The sequence below is a fragment of the Bos mutus genome, chromosome 10, assembly GCF_027580195.1.
Source record: "Bos mutus isolate GX-2022 chromosome 10, NWIPB_WYAK_1.1, whole genome shotgun sequence".
NCBI lineage: Eukaryota > Metazoa > Chordata > Mammalia > Artiodactyla > Bovidae > Bos > Bos mutus.
The window spans coordinates 93,650,513-93,672,928 of NC_091626.1; the positions used below are offsets into that span (position 1 = coordinate 93,650,513).

Below are 22,416 nucleotides of genomic sequence, written 5' to 3' on the forward strand. Positions count from 1 at the left end.
CTCCTGCATCTCCTGCACTGGCAGGTGGATTCTCTACCTCTGAGCCACCTGGGAAGTCCCCTTTTAATGCTTTAAAAGTATCAAATTATTTAGTCTTCATATTCACTCTGTGCTTAATACTGTTATTTCAACATGGAGAGGCAATACCATTCAGGGTTAAGAGGCAGACAGCCCGAATCTACTTCCTGTCTCTGTCATGAACTAGATGAATGACCTTGAGCAAAGTATTCAATTCTTTGTAACTCCAGCTTCCCTCTTAATAAAATGGCTTTAATGATAACTCATGGAATTTTCATAAAAATTAAATATAAGTATTTAGTATGTAGAATATATTAACATTTACTTTATGTAAGAAGAAGAAGAATGACCACAGCACTCTCAAGTATTATTACATTATTTATACTCAAACCAAAACTACTCTGCATTTTTGGGTTTCCCTGCTGGCTCAGTGGTGAAAATTCCACCTGCCAGTGCAGGAGACTCGGGTTCAGTCCCTGGGTTGGGAAGATCACCTGGAGAAGGAAATGGCAATCCACTCCAGTATTCTTGCTTAGAAAATCTCATGGACAGAGGAGCCTGGCAGGCTACAGTCAATGGGGTTGCAAAAGAGTCAGACACAACTTAGCAACTAACCAACAACTCTGCCTTTTTCTTTAATTGTTTTTATTAGTGAGAGTAGGAGCCGTGTAGAGGGAGCAGTAATCTCATGGATAGGGGTCCATGGTTATTCTGTATACACATGTTTATGCGCTTTGGAGATATTTGTGGGATATGTGAGTAAATGAAATCGAAATGTGATTGATTATATTTGTTTCAAAACAACAGTTTTATCATGTTTTGCTGTTTGCCTAAAAATAATTTTTCTTTTGAGCATCATAGAACTTGTTGGAAAAGAGATCTGGAAATTTGGCTTTTCTCAATTTTGATGGTCTCCACACATGTACCTTTTTAAGTCTAAATGCTCAAAGTGTCAAACATTTTTTTAAACAAATGGATTGTTTTTTAGATGAAAGATTGCTCTTAGTATAAACTTTTTTCTCAAGTTTAATTTTGTTTTAACATAGATACAAACCAAAACAAACACTTTTGTGGTTAAGTTTTGAAGTTTGTATTTTTGTAAAGTTCCTTTTCTTCATTTTATTAAAGAGAGAAAAATGGGAAAAAAAATCAAAAGGAAAAAAGGAAGAAAGTTAAAAGGAAAAAATATTTATTAAAGAGAGAGAAAAAAAGAATACTTTTTTTTGCTGTATGTGAAGTAAGGTTTGAAGAGCCAGTTATATGTTGTGATAAAATGTCATACATGCAATAATGATGCAACCAGCATCTTTCTACCTTGATTTTTTTTTTTTTCCAGAATTTGAAAAGGTAGTCAACTGGTTTTTGGTATCATATCAAGAATAGATGAACAGATAATATAACTTGTAAATACTGTTATTTCTGCAGGCTGTAAAATTTGTTTCCAAGAAAATTGTTAGCTAAGTTCTCTGAATGTGTTATAAAATTCCCAAAGATGGGAAAAAATGAAATTAAGTCGAACTTGATTAGGTAGATTGGAAAGGTGTTTCTATTTGATCCCCAGCAAAGTGATCTTAGGACTTGAGTGAATGAGCAGGTTGTAATTCATGTGTATGTTTTGGGCAATTCATAATCATCTGCCTCAGCTTCTTCTTAATAAATCCTTTTGGAATATTAATAGTGTTTATTTTCCCATTCTGTCTTTCTAGGCACTGAAGAAACAAGAAGCTAAAGCAGAGGAGAATGAAGGAGAAATGAAAAATAAGCTAAGACAAACAGAAAGTGAGAAGAGTAAAGTAAGATTCTGAAAATCGTCTTTCAAAGAGTACTAATGTTTGGGGCCACTGAAGCTCACTGGATGTCCTGAGGTCATTTGCTCATTAGTGCAGCGAGGCCTTTATGTCTTGGTGTGGAATCCCTTGGCCTCAGGGCTCTGCCGCTCTCTGCTATTTGCTCTTGGAAACTTGCACAGGTCGTTTGCTGCCTTGTCTTCTGGCCACTTTACTTTTTCAGACGGTGGTTAAACATGGCCATTCCTTGTTGGAGAACATTTAAAGAGCTTGACTTTGCTGCAGGGTTAGGAAAGACCTGTTGTTTAAAGGCTGAGTATTTTGCATCTGTTCATTTTCATTACAGAAGATAAAAATAAGCAGCCTCGTTCTGAAAAATCCTCTGTTCTTATTAAATATTAAGAACCTTTGCTATATATTCATGTCTGTGAACCTGCAGAGTCTAGCCCTTTAGAATTGGGAGGTGATTCAGAGGCCAAACAACTCTCTTCAATTTGCAAATGAGTAGGTTTTAAGCTGAGCCCAGAGTAATAAATGATAAAGTGAAAATTTGCCCCCGCTGTAATATTCTTTATCCCATTCTTTATCTTTTCCGTTTGCCTTTGCCTCCTTTATTTCACCAAATTCCGTAGAGTTCCATGATGCGTTTCTGCTGCCTTCATGGTGGTAAGCAAGATGTGTCGGGCCATCACGCTTGCCCTTTGGGAGCTGAGACTGCTGACATTACCCAGGAAATATGACCAGGGTAGGCCCTGGTAGATTTTCAAACTACTTTGACTTCAGGGTGATTTCTTCCCTTTTTATTTAGCCATGGAAACAAGAGAACTGGTCAGGTAATATTTTGTGTGGATTCTCTGCCTCTACAGGTACTTTACAGCTGGCTTAGAGTTGACCTTTGACCAGTGTGGGCTTAGGAACCCTGACCCTCTGTGAAGTCTAAAATCCGAGTATAAAATGTAGTTGGCCCTCTGTATTTGCAGTTTAGCTACACTTCCACACCTGTGAATTCAACACACTGGGGATCCTGTAATACTGTGGTGTTCCAGTTCAGTTCTGTTCAGTCGCTCAGTCATGTCCGACTCTTCGTGACCCCATGAATCGCAGCACGCCAGGCCTCCCTGTCCATCACCAACTCCCAGAGTTCACTCAGACTCACATCCATCGAGTCAGTGATGCCATCCAGCCATCTCATCCTCTGTCGTCCCCTTCTCCTCCTGCCCCCAATCCCTCCCAGCATCAGAGTCTTTTCCAATGAGTCAACTTGACCTGGGGAGTTCCTCTTTCAGTATCCTATCATTTTGCCTTTTCATACTGTTCATGGGGTTCTCAAGGCAAGAATACTGAAGTGGTTTGCCATTCCCTTCTCCAGTGGACCACATTCTGTCAGATCTCTCCACCATGACCCGCCCGTCTTGGGTTGCCCCACAGGCATGGCTTAGTTTCATTGAGTTAGACAAGGCTGTGGTCCTAGTGTGATTGTAAACTGTGGTGTTTACAATTAAAAAAAAAAAAAATCCGTATGTAAATGGACTTCTGCAGTTCTAACCTATGTTGTTCAAGGGCCAGCTCTACTTTAAAAAATATGTGATGTTTATTTTCTGAGCTGCATGTATGGTATTTAAAAAGCTTATATAATTGGATTAGAAAATTGTTTTGAAATAATAATAGGTCTGTAGAGGTTGCAAAATAAAATGTGCCCTGTGCCCTTTACCCAATTATTTTCAATGGTAACATTTTGTTTTATTGCCATCCAGTATCAAAACCAGTGAATTGACACTTGCAATGCATCCAGCTTATGCAGATTTCACCAGTTTTATTGTGTCTGTGTCGAGTGAGGCTGTGTGTGTGCTTTTTTGTGTGTGCTTATCTTATTGCCACCACAGTCAAAGCACAGAACTGTTCCATCACCACAGTGCTCCCCTATGCTTCTCCTTAGTAGCCACCTCGACCACACGCACAATTTCTGAAGGACTAATGTATAGATAGTAGTTTGTTCAAATGAAGTGATAATTTAGGATAACTATTAAAATCGAAGCACTTAATAACATCTTAATCCAAACTTGTGATTTCACAAAATGACCTTACCCTTACAAATTGCAAGCATGTCCAGCATATATAAGCTCTGGATTTTTAGCAAACATTTTTTCCATTTGAAAGGGGAGGAAAAATGATTTTCCCTTTACAAACCTTTTAGTTCTTTGGCTGGTCTAATAATTAAATTGATATCAAGCAGATTAATAGGAGCAAAAGCGTTTAATTTTTTTTATATGGGAGCCCCACAAACATACGAGATACAAAGGCAGCCAGGCAATTGAAATTGAAGCTTATCTCCCATCCTGAGCTAAGGAAAGGAATAGGGGCCTGGGACTTCAGAGGGAAGGAAGGCAGTTCAGAGGAAGTGAGAAGGGTGGGTTATGGTTAACAGATGTTTGCCCTGGCACGCAGGTATATCTTTCAGATACAGAGAGTATCTTTAGTAATAGCTCTTTTCCTGGTACAGACCTGCTTTCTAAATTTTTTTATGCAGTTAAGGGGAAGATGAAAAGCTTTTCCTGAGTCTGCTGGGCTTTGCTTACCATCAGCTCACAATAATACTTGAGCCAAAGAAGTGTACTTTGGGGTGGCATATTTTTCTCCCCTTTACATCCTGTTATATTTTTCAACTTGAAATTAGCTAGGCACAGTGACTTTGTAGCGTATTTAGTTACCTAACTGGCACATTTTCTGTGAGTATTATCTAATGGCAGTATTATTAGGGAAATTTAAAATGTCTTATTCTGAATTGAGATACTTCAAAATTTTTGAAATGTTATGAATATTGGAAATATTAGGAGTATAAGACTATTAAGAATATAAAGTAGTCACCAACTGGATGAAATATACCTTGAGTCATTGGGTGCCTGAAATTTTTATTCTAATTTAGTTCATATGATACTACATGTAGTAATTTAAAGAAAAAAATCGCTTTAGACTTTTGCATTAAAATGATTTAAAACTGAAGGGAGCTCAGAGATTGTCTTATATAAAACCCTTATTTTAGAGATAACAAAAAGGAGGCCTTTAAGGAAAGACTATTTAAACAGGTCATAATTGAGATGAAACTGACTAGAGTGCAGACCTCCTGCAGTCTGGTCTGGTTCAGTTTTTGTTATTTAATTACCATTATTTTAATGGGAGCATTGATATGCGTTTATCACAAGATGTTTACCTTTTTATATTAGCTGTAAAAGTCTGAAAACCTTTTCACTTTTCTCCTCTTAAACTATGCCTGTAATAATTTAGTTTTCTTCTGCCCCACTGGACATTTTTCCTTATCCTTTGATGAAACTCTAGCTTCAACAGGAATTGGAGCTATCTCGAAGGTTACTGAATCAGTCAGAAGGCAGCAGAGAAACACTTTTGCATCAGGTAAGTATGCAAGCTATGATAATCTGCTTTTACATTAAATCAGGATTGAGTCTCTTTCTCTATTAAATGTCTTTGTGAAAGGGCAAAAAAATTCAGGTCTAGGAAATTTTTTTTTCTTTCTTTTTTTTAAAATTTTATTTTATTTTTAAACTTTACAATATTGTATTGGTTCTGCCATATATCGAAATGAATCTGCCACAGGCCAGCACACATAAGCAAAAGATGAAATCCTTTCAGGAAGATTCAGAGAAAGCCAGCACAAAGCACCAGCCCAAGTTCTTCCTGTGACAGTGTATCTTGCTGATTGCCGCTCCAATTTAGAAATTATCTCTCTTAGCATAACCAGTGTAAAAATGAGACTGGATGGGTAAGATACAATTTTCCCAGGAGCTTAATTTTATTAGAGGAGGCATTGGAGAGTGAAGGAGGAAGTAAAACACATAAAACAGACCTTTGCACGTTCAAGTTCCCTTGAATGTATCATTGTCTTATATTCTCGTTTTCAAGATGCTACCTGCTTCCTTTCAACCAGAGATAAGGCTTAATTTTTAAACATAACATTTTGTAGCCCATTAGCCCATAATAGTTGTTTGTTGCTTCTGATATTTAAAGTTCAGTAGCTTGAAATAGCTATCTTACATACACTGGGAAAGGGCATTGGATTTCTAACTGTCTTTCTGCTTGTGTTTAATGTAAATTGCAGTTGTACTTGCCTCTCTTTTGAGGTATGGGTTACATAACTCACTACATAATATGCTAGGTAGGCAAAGATGTCAGACATTATAGATGTTCAGGAGTAGTTTATTTGATGATTAATCCTGAAAATGCAACATGGCACCTGTTTTACAAAATCCTTAAAAACGTGTAATGGCTTTATTCTGCAGCCAGTGGTATGATGGAATTAATGTTGGCAGAGTTTAGACTTTCTTTTATGGAAGGTTATATCTATATTCAATTCCTTCTGATTCTTTTGGTTTTAGAACTCTGCCTTATAACTTCTAATCTTTTGAAATAAGAGATTTCTGTGTTTAGGTTGCCCTTTGACTTTAGCTGAGATGTTCTGCCACCACTAACTTGTTTAATGGTCATTGGGGACTTGCCTGCTAGACTCCAGATACATGCAGATGAATAAAAGGGTATCTGACCTCAAGGAGTTTATACTTTTTTCAACAGCCTTCAGTGCTTATTTATTTTGAGCAGTACTTTGATATCAAAATGTTTTAAATTGTGATCATTTCACTTGACTTTACCAACCAATAGACTACATTCACATGAAAGAAAATAAATGAAAAATGTAAAAACATACAGTACTTAACAGGAGGTGATTTGGGTTAATAGTAGTAGAGTAGATTGAGGTGAAAATAGGGATTTTGTAAAATGTGGTCAAATTATTTGTCATAGACACAAAGAAGGGGAAAATACCTTCATTGTGAAAGGAATAGGAATAAAGAAGTGAAGCAAGGGACTATTCCTCTGTGCTTGTCATAATGAAAGTAACTTGGTTTCAACTTGTGCTTATAATAATCTGTGGGAAGTGATTTTTTCCCTAGGGAAATAATTTGTAATAATTATAAGTTCAATTATTGTTTTCCTGCTTTTAAAACTAATGAAAGCTTCACCTTTGATTATATGTATTTAGGTAGAAGAGCTCCGCACACAGCTTATGAAAGCAGAAGGAGATCCAAAGGGTTTACATCATCAAGTATCTCAGATTTCCAGGCAACAGTCAAGTCTTCAGGATGAACAGGGAGATGACTGGAGGTTTAGGAGAGGTATATTTCTGATTTGTAAATGTCTGGGGCCTTTTTAAAAAACTTTTATTGGAGTATAGTTAGTTTACAATATTGTGTTAATTTCTGTTGTTTTTGATTTTCTGAAATAATTTTCATTTTCAAAATAGCTTTTCTTCTGTTCTTTTCACCATATTCTTGATCTACTACAAGGTTTTCCAAATTAATCATAGTTTAGCATGCAGTTGTTACAAACAGACATAATTTTATAGCAGTATTGAGCAGATGGTACAGAGATTTCCTGAGTATGCCTGCTTCTTCATATCACAGTTTCCTCAGCTGTCAACATCCCTCACCCCAGTGGTGCATTTGTTGTAACTGATGAATTGGATATTGACACATCATTGTCGTCCAAAGCCCATAGTTTACTGTAGGGTCCACTTTTGGTATTGTGTTTTCCATAGGATTTGACAAACATGTAATGACATGTATCCATCATTATAATATCATAGTGTAGTTTCACTGTCCTTAAAATTCTCTGTGTTTCACTATTCATCCCTCTCTCCCCCTAACCTCTGACAAACACTCATCTTTTTATCGTTTCCTTAGTTTTGCCTTTTCCAGAATCTAATAAATCAATAGTTGGAATCATACAGTATGTAGCCTTTTCTGATTGGCTTCTTTACTTAGTAATTTCCTTTTAAGTTTCCTCCATGTCTTTTCATGGCTTGAAAGTTCTTCAAAAGAAAAAGAAAAACAAAACAAAATAAAACTTTTTTGTTTTTAAAGCACTGCATAATATTTCATTGTTTGGATGTACCACAGTTTATTTATCCATTTATGTACAGAAGCCTGTCTTGGTTTCTTCCACATTTTGGCAATCATGAATAAAACTGCTGAAAACTAAACATCTGTGTGCAGATTTTTGTATAGACTTAAGGTTTCATCTCTTTTGGATAAATATCAGAGAGTGTGATTGCTCAGTCATATGACAAGAGTGGTTAGGTTTGTAAGAATCTTCAAACTCTCTTCCAAAATAGCTATATCATTTTGCCTTCTACCAGCAGTGATGAGATTTCCTGTTGTTCTGCCTCCTTCTCAACATTGAGAATTGTCAGCGTTCTGTATTTTAGCCATCCGGATAGGTTTGTAGTGGCATCTTGTTTTAATTTGCATTTTACTGATAACATGGTGTGGAGCATTTATTCATATGCTTATTTACTATATATACACACACACACACACACACACACACATATATATATATATATATATATCTTTTCTGCTGAGATATTCATTAAAGTCTTTGGCCCATTTCTTAGTTGTTTTCCTGTTATCGTTAAGAGTCATTTGTATATTTTGGATAGCAGTCCTTTATCAGTATGTCTTTGCAAATAATATCGCACAGTTTACGGTTTGGCTTTTCGTTCTCTTAAGATTATCTTTCACAGAGCTGAAATTTTTAATTTTAATGAAGTCCAGCTTATTCCTTCTTTCTTTCATGGATTGTGAGTTTGGTGTTATATCTAAAAAGTCATTGCCAAACTGCAAATAATTCTCTTTACCTTCTAAGAGTTTTATAATTTTGCATTTTACACTTAAATCTGTGATCCATTTTGAATTAATTTTCGTGGAAGATTTAAATTCTGTGTCTAGATTCAGTTTTTTTTTTTTTTGCGTGTGAGTCTTCAGTTCTAGTGTCCTTTGTTTAAAAAGACTCTTTTCCCCGTTGTATTGCTTTTGTTCTTTGTCTAAGATCAGTAGACTGTTTTATGTGGGTCTACTTCTGGGCTCTTGGTTCTGTCCCAGGTGTCTACCTGTCTTTTTTTTTTTTTTTTGGCCAGTACCACACTGTTTTGTTGGATAGTGTCAGTCCTCCAACTCTTTCCTTCTTTTTCAGTGTTGCTCTTGCTATTTGGGATTCTTTGCCACTCTTTGTAACTTTAGAATCAGGTTGTCAATATACACAAAATAACTTGCTGGGATTTTGATTGGCTTGCGTTGAATCTATTGCTGAAGTTGAGAAGTACTGACATTTTGACAATATTGAGTCTTCCTGTCCATGAAAATGGATTATCTCTCCATTTATTTTGTTCATCCTTGATTTCTTTCATCAGAATTTGGTAGTTTTCATCATATAGATTTTGTTAGATTTATACTTAAGTATTTGATTTTTGGGCTTCTCAGGTGGCTCAGTGGTAAAGAATCTGCCTGTTCATGCAGGAGACTCTGGAGACATGGGTTTGATTCCTGGCTCGGGTAGATCCCCTGGAGTAGGAAATGGCAACCCACTACAGTATTCTTACCTGAAAATTCCATGGACAGAGGAGCCTGGTGGGCTGCAGTTCATGAGGTAGCAAAGAGGTGGACCTCACTGAGTGACTGGCATGCATGCATTTAATTTGGGGGATGTTAATGTAAATAGCATTGTGTGTTTAATTTCAAATTTCTCTTGCTTGTTGTTGATATTAGTGTCCAGTTTTAATGTCTTCTCTGCTTGATTTTTAAACCCATTTCAGTTGTCAGACCTGCTTATCTTATGAGTCTTCCTTTTAGAAAGAGCCAACAAGCCAGTTGTGGAATTTTTAAAAAATACATGCACATACATATATTGGAGAAGGAAATGGCAACCCACTGCAGTACTCTTGCTTAGAAAATTCCATGGATAGATGAGCCTGGTGGGCTACAGTCCATGGGGTCACGAAGAGTCGGACACGACTGAGCGACTTCATGACTTCACAACAACACGACATACATATGTGCACGCATGCACACACACATACGTGTGAGTGTATTTTTGTGTGTGTATTTTTACTTAAATTGGAAATCCCTATGCTTTTCACTTTCTCTTAATCTGATTTTCAATATAAATTAATATTCTATCTTTGTTTTGTTACCTGGAGATTTGGAAAAAAAAATTAATCAGATTGTAGAAGTGGTCATGAACCATCTGACTGGCTTTTTTAATGTTGATTAGAAAGGCATTGTGTTTGAAAATCTTTAGAATGTTTTTTCAGTGGAGCTGTTGATTTTGGTTGTAGAATTTAATTACTCTGGATGTGTTTCTTTTTGAAAGTTTTGTGTTTAACAGAAATGGTGATGTTGAAATTTTATAATGTTTTCTAACAGACTACTAAAGATTGTTCCGCTCTAAATCATTTAAATATTAAGGCATTTTACTCAAATGCCTAGATTACCATAGAAAGTGTTTGATGTTATAAATTCCCAGATTCCCTACACTTAACTCAATATGTTGCCTAAGTTAGAATTCCCACATTACCAGAAAATCTTCTGAATCTACCAGAAAATGGCAGATTTTGACATACTTGTCCTAACATATTTGCATGCCATTAAGGAGAAGGCAATGGCACCCCACTCCAGCACTCTTGCCTGGAAAATCCCATGGACAGAGGAGCCTGGTAGGCTGCAGTCCATGGGGTCACTAAGAGTCAGACACGACTGAGCGACTTCCCTTTCACTTTTCACTTTCATGCATTGGAGAAGGAAATGGCAACCCACTCCAGTCTTCTTGCCTGGAGAATCCCAAGGACGGGGGAGCCTGGTGGGCTGCCGTCTATGGGGTCGCACAGAGTCGGACATGACTGAAGCGACTTAGCAGCAAGTTCAGTTGAGTTTCATGTGGTATTGTAATTTAAACATATTTTGACATTAGAAGCTTGGAAGAAAAGCTATGACAAACTTAGTGTATTAAAAAGCAGAGACATCACTTTGTTGACAAAGGTCTGTATAGGCAAAGGTATGGTTTTTCCAGTAGTCATGTACAGATGTGAGAGTTGGACCATAAAGTAGTCTGAGTGCTGAAGAATTGATGCTTTCGAACTGTGGTGCTTGAGAGTCCCTTGGACAGCAAGCACATCAAACCAGTCAATCCTAAAGGAACTCAACCCTGAATATTCACTGGAAGGACTAATGCTGTGTTCCAGTATTTTGGCCACCTGATGCGAAGAGCTGACTCATTGGAAAAGACCCTGATGCTGTGGAAGATTGAAAGCAGGAGGAGAAGGGGACGACAGTGGATGAGATGGTTGGATGGTATCACCCACTCAATGAACATGAGTTTGAGCAAACTTCAGGAGACTGTGAAGGCCTGGAAAGCCTTGTTTGCTACAGTCCATGGGGTCGCAAAGAGTCAGACACAGCTTAGCCACTGAACAACTTTACAATTTATTTTTAAAAGTAAAATATAGTATTAAGATTATTCACCAGATTTTCATGAAGTTGTACATGGGAATTCTCATTTCGTCTGGAAAAAGATTCTATGGTACATTTGTTATGTTTTGTTGTCTTATAAAATCTAGTTATTTTTGGTGTCTTTGAGGATTCAGAGAATCTCACTTTTTTAAGCTACTTACCAGGCTTAATGAAAATCTTAAAGTTCTTTTATTGTTGTGTCAATGGACTTCTTCACCTTCTTTTAATAATTCTAGAGTTTTCATCTTTGTAGAATGCTTGCATTATTTAAAAAAATTCTATGTAAGAAATTGTACTTGTCATCTTCTGCCTGCTCTTTGTTCCTCTACTCACTGCAAAATGACTTCCACTTCTGCTTCTAAAATTGACTTTGCTTAGTTTATTAGTGGTCTCCTCTGTCAAATTCAAAGGAATTTTTAATTACTTGCGTTGGTTTTTGCCCATTTGTTTCCTCTCCCTTAAAGCTCTTCCACTGACCTGATTGTTCCTACTGTTTCCTGGTTCGTCTGTCTTAGTTGTTTTCAGTCTTTCCATCTGAATCTTTTCCGTTTGTTTCCAGTTTGCATTTTAAATGTTGCTATGTTCTAGAATCCTATTTATGGATTTTCTCACTTGGTGCTTCTCCTCTGGGGTTGTTATTTAATCTTAGGCTTTAGCTATCACCCAGGAAGGATGATCCCTAAAGGGAGCTCTTCTCACTCTCCTGACCTCCAACCCTCCAGATGGAGATGCTCCTTCGGTGTCTCTGTACTGTTCCAGCATGCTCAGGAACAGGTTTACAACTGAATTCATACTTTCCTCCAAACCTGTTTTTATTTCCTCTCTTAACTGGTTAAATGTTTCTTTATCCAGATAAGCCTGAAATACAAAGAACGTCCAAACTTACTTCTCCGCTCCATATAATTAGTCTCTGTATCCTGTCTGTTTGAAGATCCTGACAGCTCTTGAAGTGGCTTCTTTCGTGTTCCCACTAACCCAGTTTAGGCATGCTTTATCTCATCTCTGTTACCCTCTTATATTATGCTAGTTTGTCTGTAATCTATCTTCTGTCCTGCTACAAAAGGGACCCTCTGAGACACAAACCCGTCATGTTATTCTCTTGATTAAAACCTCTCATAATTTATTGAATTCTTACAGGGCATCATGCTACTCATCTTCCACTATGTCTTTTAGTTCTTAGAAATATTCTATTAGAAGGATACTCTTCTTATTTCCATTTTAATGATTTTTTTTTAAAGGCTGAAAAGCAAAAAAATCGAATTCCTTGCTTAAAGTCAGATTTGTGGGAAGTAGCAAACCAAATATTTTTTCTTTCCAGGCTTGAACTCTTTAACTGCTATCCTCTACCGACCCATCAACGTTTGTAGCAAGAATTCTTTAAAATGGAGCATATGAGATAATCCTCTGGGAGGAGAGTGTCTCTAACACTATTTGTGTTGTATACTTTGTGTTTTAAGTATTTTAATTTTTATAAATGTTTCATTATATATGCATATATGTGTTATACCTTTATATATATCTACACTTAAATATTTTATGTAGGAACTTCCCTGTAGCTCAGACGGTAAAGAATCTGTCTGTAATGCAGGAGATCCAGGTTCAGTCCCTGGGTTGGGAAGCTCCTATGGAGAAGGGAATGGCAACCCACTCCAGTATTCTCGTCTGGAGAGTCCTATAGACAGAGGAGCCTGGTGGGCTATAATCCATGGGGTCACAAAGAGTCGGACACGATTGAGCAACTAACAATACGCTACTACTGCTATTTTGTGTGTAAAACATATCAAAATATTACGTCTCCACATCAAATACATAGATGTGTTTTATAAAATACATATATGTGTATGTTTATATACATAATCATATATATTATCTTCATAAGTTATATAATAATATTCATACTAACATTAATTTGCATATATGTGTGTATATTCTAATATTATATATACCATGAAACATGTCTAGATCTATATATAGATAGCTGGGTACTATAGAGGGAGAGATGCACACACATATGCATATTTATATGGGCTTCCCAGGTGGCTCAGCAGTAAAGAACCTGCCTGCCAATGCAGGAGACTTAAAAGACATGGGTTCGATCCCTGATTGGAGAAGATTCCCGGGAGGAGGGGATGGCAACCCACTCCATTATTCTTGCCTGGAAAATCCCAGGGACAGAGGAGACTGGCAGGCTACAGTCCATGAGTTCACAAAGAGTTGGACATGACTAAAGTGACTTGGAACACGTGGGTATATATTAATAAATTTATAAAAGTTATTTTTAAGATGAATGGATACATGTATTTTTCAAATGAATAAATACATTTATACGTAAAAATATGCATATTTTCAGGTTGATGATCTAGCAGGAGTGGGCAAAGGATGGCCCACTCCTTTGCCCACGCCTGCCAAATCCAGAGCCGAATCCAGACTGCTTCCTGTTTTTGAATATAGAAACTTTATTGGAATACAGCTACTCCCATTCATTTATGCATTGTCCAGGTCACTTTTGTAATATAATATCAAAGATGAGTAGTTTTGACAGAGACCATATAGCTGCAATATTTACTGTCTGACCTTTTACAGAAAATGTTTGCTAACTCTTAGTCTGTAGGCTGATTTCCAAGCTCCCTGGCAGCGCATGACTGCTGAGTCTGCTGACTCACCTTCCTCACAAGTATTAGCTATGTAGAACGTGATGTGTGCAGTTACCCGAATATGAAATCCAATATTGTTCCTAGGTGCTTTATGCTATTTCCTTTCCCTGAAATATCAACCCAACTTTATCTGCTTTGCTAGGTGAAATTTTTTATCTATTTTTCAGAACTAACTTTTAAACCAATTTTTACAAACTCAGTTTCTTATTAAGATAGAGTTAATCATTCTGTCCTTTGGACTGATTTTGTATGATAACCATTTACTATACAGAAATTATACAGATACAGGGAAATATCTGTATAGTATCTGAGGGTCTTCTTATCCCTGTTAAAATACTTATGCATCTTTCATACACGCTGTACAATTTTGACAGTTTAATATTTCTGAAGTTGGGATGTGTCTTATGAATGATCTGTAAATTGTATTTGCTAGTGTTTCCTTCCTTCTTTCCTTTTCTGGAAGTGAAAGTACTAGAAAAGAGTATATGTGCCAGTTTTTGACATCTTAACTTCATAGAAGTACTTTATTTATATCTTCTTCCTGTTCTTAGAATGCAAGCTCTTTGAGAAAAGGGTTTTTGTGTTTATTTTTTAAAAAGATGGTGTTACAGTGCCCTTTTCATCATATACCAAATATTTCATATTGAACTAAAAGTATATACTATGTCAATTTATATTGTTCATTGTAGGTTGTTGTCTCCAGAACTAGTAAGTTAAAGGTCAGAACACAGTCAAGATTTAGCTGCCTCCTTTGCTTATGTTGCAAGAAAAGCATTTTGTTGTGTGAACTTCAGTAACTTCAGTAAGCTGTAGAAGCTTAGTTGAAAATTCTTTCAGTATTTTTGTTTTAGAGTTTGGGGGTAATATAGGGATATAACACAAATTAAAGAAAAATGCATAGAATTTTCCTGAAATAAATTATACTGGAAATCAGATAGCAGTCCAAGTACAGTATCAAAATGGGATAACACTGGATGATGTAGCTATGTATTTTAGAAAATTGTGTAAGACTTGAAATAATAGAATGGTGCGTTGGTGACAGCGACATTTAATAAGTGGATTGTATGGAGTAGAGTTAATATTAATAAGCCTACCATTTGAGAGTACATTATCCTGTGAGTAACGAACATCCATCACGCTTTACATTTTCTCTTTTAAGGGGTTGAGCGAGAGGATCTGGAGAAGCAGATGTCAGATTTGAGAGTGCAGCTGAACTTCAGTGCAATGGCTTCTGAGTTAGAGGAAGTGAAGCGGTGCTTGGAGCGAAAAGACAAGGAGAAAGTACATTTGGCAGCCCAAGTGGAGGTGACTTTGCTATGTTTAAGCCATGTTCAAAAGACTTTAGTTTTGTTTCATAGCATTGCTTAGTGAAATTTTAATATAAAGGTTGTGATGTTTTACGAACTCAAGTTTGGGTGGAGATAATGTCAAGTTATCTAGATGGTTACTTTAATTACATAGATAAATTTCTGCGGATTCATTTCTCTTCATTTGGACCTCAAAGCCAGGATACCTATGAAGCTGCAAATATTCTTCCACTAGCAGTTGAGCCCTTCCCTCAGACAGAAGGGATCTTTCTTCTCTCAAGGAACCGCAGTTATTTGTGGTGGGTGTGGGGGAGCAAGGTGGGGGTGAAATTGGCAAAAGGCATAGCAATAAGGTGTTACTGATATTTTTGTCTTTGGAAATAGAAAAGTTTTCAAATCTCTAGCTGTTTTGCATGAGGTAGAGGTGCGATGCCTCCATCAATTTAGAGTTGTGTAGTAGTCATGAATGATGAGTGAAGTGTAACTAGGCAGCTCCCGTTTCCTACTTGCCTTTTATCTAGCACAGATGGTGCTAGATAAAAGTAATTATCAAAAACTATTAAAAAATCAAAGGAAAGAACTTGATAAAAGAAAATGGCTTAATTCCCATTTTAATTATGTAAATTAGATCCATGCAAACATGGAGGACACATTTGGAACTAGATATGCATCAGTCTTTCTCTGTATCTGTTGTTGTTTGTGAAGTTGTGCTCCAATTGTAATAAGTAGTCACATTGGAAGAATTTCCTAAGTTATAATGAAAGGTAGAAAATTGGTGTGAAAAGTATCTAACTTTATAAAATCCAAAGGAAATATTTAATGTTACCGCAGTCTTAACTTTCTCTTTCATCTTGTCAGTGCATCAGTACCAAATATATTTTAGATTTGTTTCAGGTTCATGTTTAAAGATAATTAAACAGTGACATTTTCTTTACAAAGCCTCTGCATGTTTATTTCTTTATTAATTTTTTAATGGGAATATAGTTGACTTAGAATACTATATTAGTTTCAGCTGTACAGCATAGTGATTTTTATGTTTTTATAGATGATGTACCATGCCATGTTAATTATAGTATTATTGACTATTCTCTCTGTGACTTTTTAATTCAACTTAACTTTTTTTGGCTTAAAATTTTATATTTTATTGAGGTAATGTTGGTTCATAATACTGTATAAGTTTCATGTATTATATTTCTCCTCCTTTCCACTACATTGTGTTCACCACCAAAAATTTAGTTTCTTTTCATCAGCATACATTTGATCCCCTTTACCCATTTTTGCCTCCAACCCCGATTCTGTCCCGTCCCTTGTGATAACCATTAGTCTGTTCTCTGTATCTATGGGTTTGTTTTTATGACTTGTGTTTTTTAACATTTCACTCGCTTTTTAAGTGGTTCATTCATTGCCTTTACTATGTATTTTTCTTTCCTAGTAAAGTACATTTTTCCTTTCATTCATTTTTCCTATCTTTATAGGGCCTTTCCTTTTCCACTTAAAGAAGTTGCTTTAACATTTCTTGGAAGGCTGGTTTACTGTTGTTAAACTCTTTTTAGTTTTTGCTTGTCTGGGAAACTTTCTCTCCTTCAGTTCTGAATAACTTTGCCATGTGAGTATCACTGGTTGTAGATATTTTTTCCTTTCATCACTTTAAATAAAATATACTATGCCGTTCCCTGTAGACCTGCAAAGTCTCTGCTGAGAAATAGGTGATAGCCTCTGGGGCTTCCCTTGGATGACACTCCAGTTTTTCTTTTTCTTTTTGACTGCCTTTAAAATTCTTTCTTTAACTTTTGCTGTTTTAACTATGCTAGGTCTTGGCGTAGATCTCTTTCATTTTGTTTGGGATTTTCTTTGTTTCTGGTTCTGGATATGTGTTTCTTACTACAGGTTAAATTTTCAACCATGGTTTCACCAAATTCATTTTTGCCTCTTTCTTTCTCCTCTCCTTCTGGAACCTCTAAAATTTGAATTTTATTATGCTTGATGTTATCTTCAGTTCAGTTCAGTTCAGTCGCTGAGTTGTGTCCAACTCTTTGCGACCCCATGAACCGCAGCACGCCAGGCCTCCCTGTCCATCACCAACTCCTGGAGTCCACCCAAACCCATGTCCATTGAGTCGGTAATGCCATGCAACCATCTCATCCTCTGTAGTCCCCTTCTCCTCCTGCCCCCAATCCCTCCCAGCATCAGGGTCTTTTCCACTGAGTCAGCTCTTCACATCAGGTGGCCAAAGTATTGGAGTTTCAGCTTCAGCATCAGTCCTTCCAGTGAACACCCAGGACTGATCTCCTTTAGGATGGACTGGTTGGATCTCCTTGTAGTCCAAGGGACTCTCAAGGGTCTTCTCCAACACCACAGCTCAAAAGCATCAATTCTCTGGTGCTCAGCTTTCTTTAAAGTCCAACACTCACGTCCATACAATACTATTGGAAAAACCATAGCTTTGACTAGATGGACCTTTGTTGGCAAAGTAGTGTCTCTGCTTTTTAATATGCTGTCTAGGTTGGTCATAACTTTTCTTCCAAGGAGCAAGCATCTTTTAATTTCATGGCTGAAGTCACCATCTGCAGTGATTTTGGAGCCCCCCAAAATAAAATCTCTCACTGTTTCCATGGTTTCCCCATCTATTTGTCATGAAATGATGGGACCAGATGCCATGATCTTAGTTTTCTGGATGTTGAGCTTTAAGCCAAATTTTTCACTCTCCTCTTTTGCTTTCATCAAGAGGCTCTTTAGTTCTTCTTCACTTTCTGCCATAAGGGTGGTGTCATCTGCATATTTGAGGTTATTGATATTTCTCCCGGCAGTCTTGATTCTAGCTTGTGCTTCATCCAGCCCAGCGTTTCTCATGATGTACTCGGCATATAAGTTAAATAAGCAGGATGACAATATAGAACCTTGATACACTCTTTTCCTGATTTGGAACCAGTCTGTTGTTTCAGGTCCAGTTGTGACTGTTGCTTCTTGAGGTGTATACAGATTTCTCAGGAGGCGGGTCAGGTGGTCTGGTATTCCCATCTCTTTAAGAATTTTCCACAGTTAATTGTGATACACACAGTCAAGGCTTTGACATAGTCAATAAAGCAGAAGTAGATGTTTTTTTTTGGAACTCTCTTGCTTTTTCAGTGATACAGTAGATGTTGGCAAGTTGATCTCTGGTTCCTCTACCTTTTCTAAATCCAGCTTGAGCATCTAGAAGTTCATGGTTCATATATTGCTGAAGCATGGCTTGTAGAATTTTGAGCATTACTTTACTAGCGTGTGAGATGAGTGCAATTGTGCGGTAGTTTGAGCATTCTTTGGCATTGCCTTTCTTTGGGATTAGAATGAAACCTAACCTTTTCCAGTCCTGTGGCCACTGCTGAGTTTTCAAATTTGCTGACATATTGAGTGCAGCACTTTCAGAGCATCATCTTTTAGTATTTCAAATAGCTCAACTGGAATTCCATCACCTCCACTAGGCTTTGTTCGTAACGATGCTTCCTAAGGCCTACTTTACTTTGCATTTAGGCACTCAGTTAATATTTGTTGACTGAAAGAATATATTGCAGAAAAATTTTATGGTTATTTTTCAAAGCTGGCATTTGTTGTCTAGTAATTCTTTAAAAGCACATTCATTTCGAAAAAGTTGTCAGTATTCAAGGGGACCTTTGCTCTTTCTCACTAATTGTATTAGTTTTTGTTGGTCCAGAATATATATTTTAAGTAGTTCAACACTGGGGTAAAACAATTGAGAATAGCTTATGAAAAACCCAAATGAAAGCTACATTTGAGTTTGCATAATTTACCTTTCAAATTCCACCAAAGACCTTAAATCTCTGTGTGCATAGAAAATACTAAGTGGGATATTTCTCTCCTTCTAAACTTGAATTGAACTCATTAACCTTGATAGGCTATTTGTATTCATAAGAATTCCAAGCATCCTTGATCAGTGATTCTTTCTGATTTAATCTCAGCCTCCATCTTCCATCAACTTACTCTTCTTGAAAAAAAAATTTGACTTTTAAATTCAAGGAAGAACTTAAAAAAAGATTAAAAAAGGCTCTGTACATAATTTAGATTAAGTTTGAAAGTGATAATTGAGTGACAACTGACATGATTATTCATTAGCAGAAACTTGAGACTATAATGCTAGTATTTGCTTTTAAAAAGAGAGAAGATAGTGGAAAATAAATGATAATCAATAACAACTTTTTATGATTAGTACAGTAGAAACCGAAGGAAGATTGTTCCTTTTGTGCATGCTTTTGAGTAAACTCTTTTGATCCTTGCATTTTTTATATAAAGCTGGCCACTTTGCTATGCAGTAATGCCCACTTCAATACTACTTTTAAATTCTTTTTAGAGACCTATCATCTTAGCCATCTTAATACCCCTGTCTGCAATTTCCTATTATACTTCTTTTTTTTTTAATCTTAATAATTTCTTCCTTATCCAAGTGCCTATTGTAAAATAAGGTATTATCTGAGCAGTAAGTAATTTTTAATATCCAAGTTAGGTTTTAAAGAAAACTATTGGCAGCAAAACATATAGATGAGAGGGTAAAATCATGAAATCTGGTAGAGATGAAGTCTGCCTGTATTATTAATCAGACAACTCTCACATTACGACAGTTGTTAAGACCATAGATGCACCATATCCCAAGTTCTTAAAAAATATGATTATTGACAGAGATGTGTTACAAGTAAAAACTCTAAGGCTAAATAAACCTTTACAGTTCCTGCAAGATTTAGCTTAAGTCTGAGATTTCATCTGTATGAAAATATAGAAATTTTAGGAGCTTGAAGAAAGACAGTTTTTCTGTTTTCTGTAACTCTGAGTTACAATGAGTATTTCCACAAAGCCAGAAAGCAGAAGTGAACTGAATATTTTAATTTTTTTAAACTAGCATTAATATTTATTATAATTATCATTTGAATTGGCTTTCCAGGTGGCTCAGTGGATAAAGAATCTGCCTGCAATGCAGGAGGTGTGGGTTCGATCCCTGAGTCGGGAAGATTCCCTGGAGGAGGACATGGCAACCCACTCCAGTATTCTTGCCTGGAGAATTCCTTGACAGGGGAGCCTGGTGGGCTGCAGTCCATAGGATTGCCAAGAGTTGGACACAACTGAAGAGACTGAGCGCTTGCATGTACACAAACACACGCGCACACACACACTCACTCACTTACTCACTCACACATACACACATTTGAATGTGGTAAATAAAAAATTTAGGAATGAAAATGTCCATTTTCAAGTTCTTAGTTTTCTGAAATCATGATCTTCTGCATCATGTTTTACATATAAATTGAATACATAGGCCTTTGTGATTCTTTGTATGTGGTGTGTGTGTGTGTGCACCTGTGTGTGTGTGCATGCATGAATGGGGTAGTGCTGAGAGAGAAAGAAACTTACATGCCTCACAAAATAATGATGTGTTGAAAACTTATGATAGCTTAATGTAGATTTACTATTTAAAGCAATTATAAATTATCGGGAATAATTATTGAAGTACTTGCTTTAGAAAAGTGGATGATATGAGACAAATGAGGTAATATCTTTATATCTCAGTGACTGATGGTTCTTCATTTCTTGACTACCACACATGCCACTAAAAGGGGGCAAAGCAGACTTTATAATAAGCAGATTTACAATGTGCATTATTCTTGTAGTCCTTATAGTTACCTTATCATTGGAGTGATTTTAATTTGATAGCATATCATTTTAGGTGGAAAATTAAATTATTTTTTAGATGCTTGTTTTCAGGTAAATTTCTACAAATGGAAATGAAATTGTACTGAGCCTCAAACCATGAAAAGTCAACAAATTCATTATACTCTTGGAAATGTTCAAATAGTATAAATTATCTTTGTAAGAAAATTAAATTATTCATACACACTAAGGAAACTTTTTTTTACTTTTTAATAATTATACATGACTAACATAAAGGTTAATGTTCACAAGTTTCTTCAAATGTATTAAATGCATCTAGTTTGTAGTATTTTACGTGGGTGAAATATATGTTTATATTATGCAGTTTTTATATTTTGGGGGAATCCATAGTGATAAAATGTTGTGTGGATCACAGTAAACTGTGGAAAATTCTGAAAGAGATGGGAATACCAGAGCACCTGACCTGCCTCTTGAGAAACCTATATGCAGGTCAGGACGCAGCAGTTAGAACTGGACATGGAACAACAGACTGGTTCCAAATAGGGAAAGAAGTACGTCAAGGCTGTATATTGTCACCCAGCTTATTTAACTTATATGCAGAGTACATCATGAGAAACGCTGGACTGGAAGAAGCACAAGCTGGAATCAAGATTGCCGGGAGAAATATCAATAACCTCAGATATGCAGATGACACCACCCTTATGGCAGAAAGTGAAGAGGAACTCAAAAGCCTCTTGATGAAAGTGAAAGTGGAGAGTGAAAAAGTTGGCTTAAATCTCAACATTCAGAAAACGAAGATCATGGCATCTGGTCCCATCACTTCATGGGAAATACATGGGGAAACATCTATGGAAACAGTGTCAGACTTTATTCTTTTGGGCTCTAAAATCACTGCAGATGGTGATTGCAGCCATGAAATTTAAAGCCGATTACTCCTTGGAAGGGAAGTTTTGACCAACCTAGATAGCATATTCAAATGCAGAGACATTACTTTGCCAACAAAGGTCCGTCTAGTCAAGGCTATGGTTTTTCCAGTAGTCACGTATGGATGTAAGAGTTGGACTGTGAAGAAAGCTGAGCGCTGAAGAATTGATGCTTTTGAACTGTGTTGTTGGAGAAGACTCTTGAGAGTCCCATGGACTGCAAGAAGATCCAACCAGTCCATTCTAAAGGAGATAGGCCCTGGGATTTCTTTGGAAGAAATGATGCTAAAGCTGAAACTCCAGTACTTTGGCCACCTCATGCGAAGAGTTGACTCATTGGAAAAGACTGTGGTGCTGGGAGGGATTGGGGGCAGGAGGAGAAGGGGACGACAGAGGGTGAGATGGCAGATTGCATCACTGACTCGATGGACGTTAGTCTGAGTGAACTCCGGGAGTTGCTGATGGACAGGGAGGCCTGGTGTGCTGCAATTCATGGGGTCGCAAAGAGTCAGACACGACTGAGTGACTGTACTGAACTGAACTGAAAGAAGATTATGAATTAGCCAAACTTTTGGCAATTCTGATTGAAAAACAGTTCTGCCTTTGGTAATGGTATTAACTTTTTGCAGAAAATATTCTCCTTTTGAGAAAAACTGTGAAAGCTGAGGATGACATATGTTTACAAATTTTGTTCGAAGTGACAGATAGTTATCTGGGCACAA

At 36.7% G+C, this 22,416-nt stretch overlaps 1 protein-coding gene across 9 annotated transcripts in view; it reads left to right on the forward strand.

Moving 5' to 3' along the window:
* The window catches only part of CEP128 (centrosomal protein 128), a 479,221-nt gene that overhangs the window by 110,175 nt on the left and 346,630 nt on the right, over window positions 1-22,416 (forward strand). For all 9 annotated transcript variants that reach the window (XM_070378430.1, XM_070378426.1, XM_070378432.1 and 6 more), the window contains 4 exons: window positions 1,725-1,811; window positions 5,139-5,213; window positions 6,853-6,985; window positions 14,969-15,114. In XM_070378430.1, coding sequence (XP_070234531.1) covers window positions 1,725-1,811; window positions 5,139-5,213; window positions 6,853-6,985; window positions 14,969-15,114 — 441 coding nt within the window. The remainder of the gene's footprint in view (window positions 1-1,724; window positions 1,812-5,138; window positions 5,214-6,852; window positions 6,986-14,968; window positions 15,115-22,416) is intronic.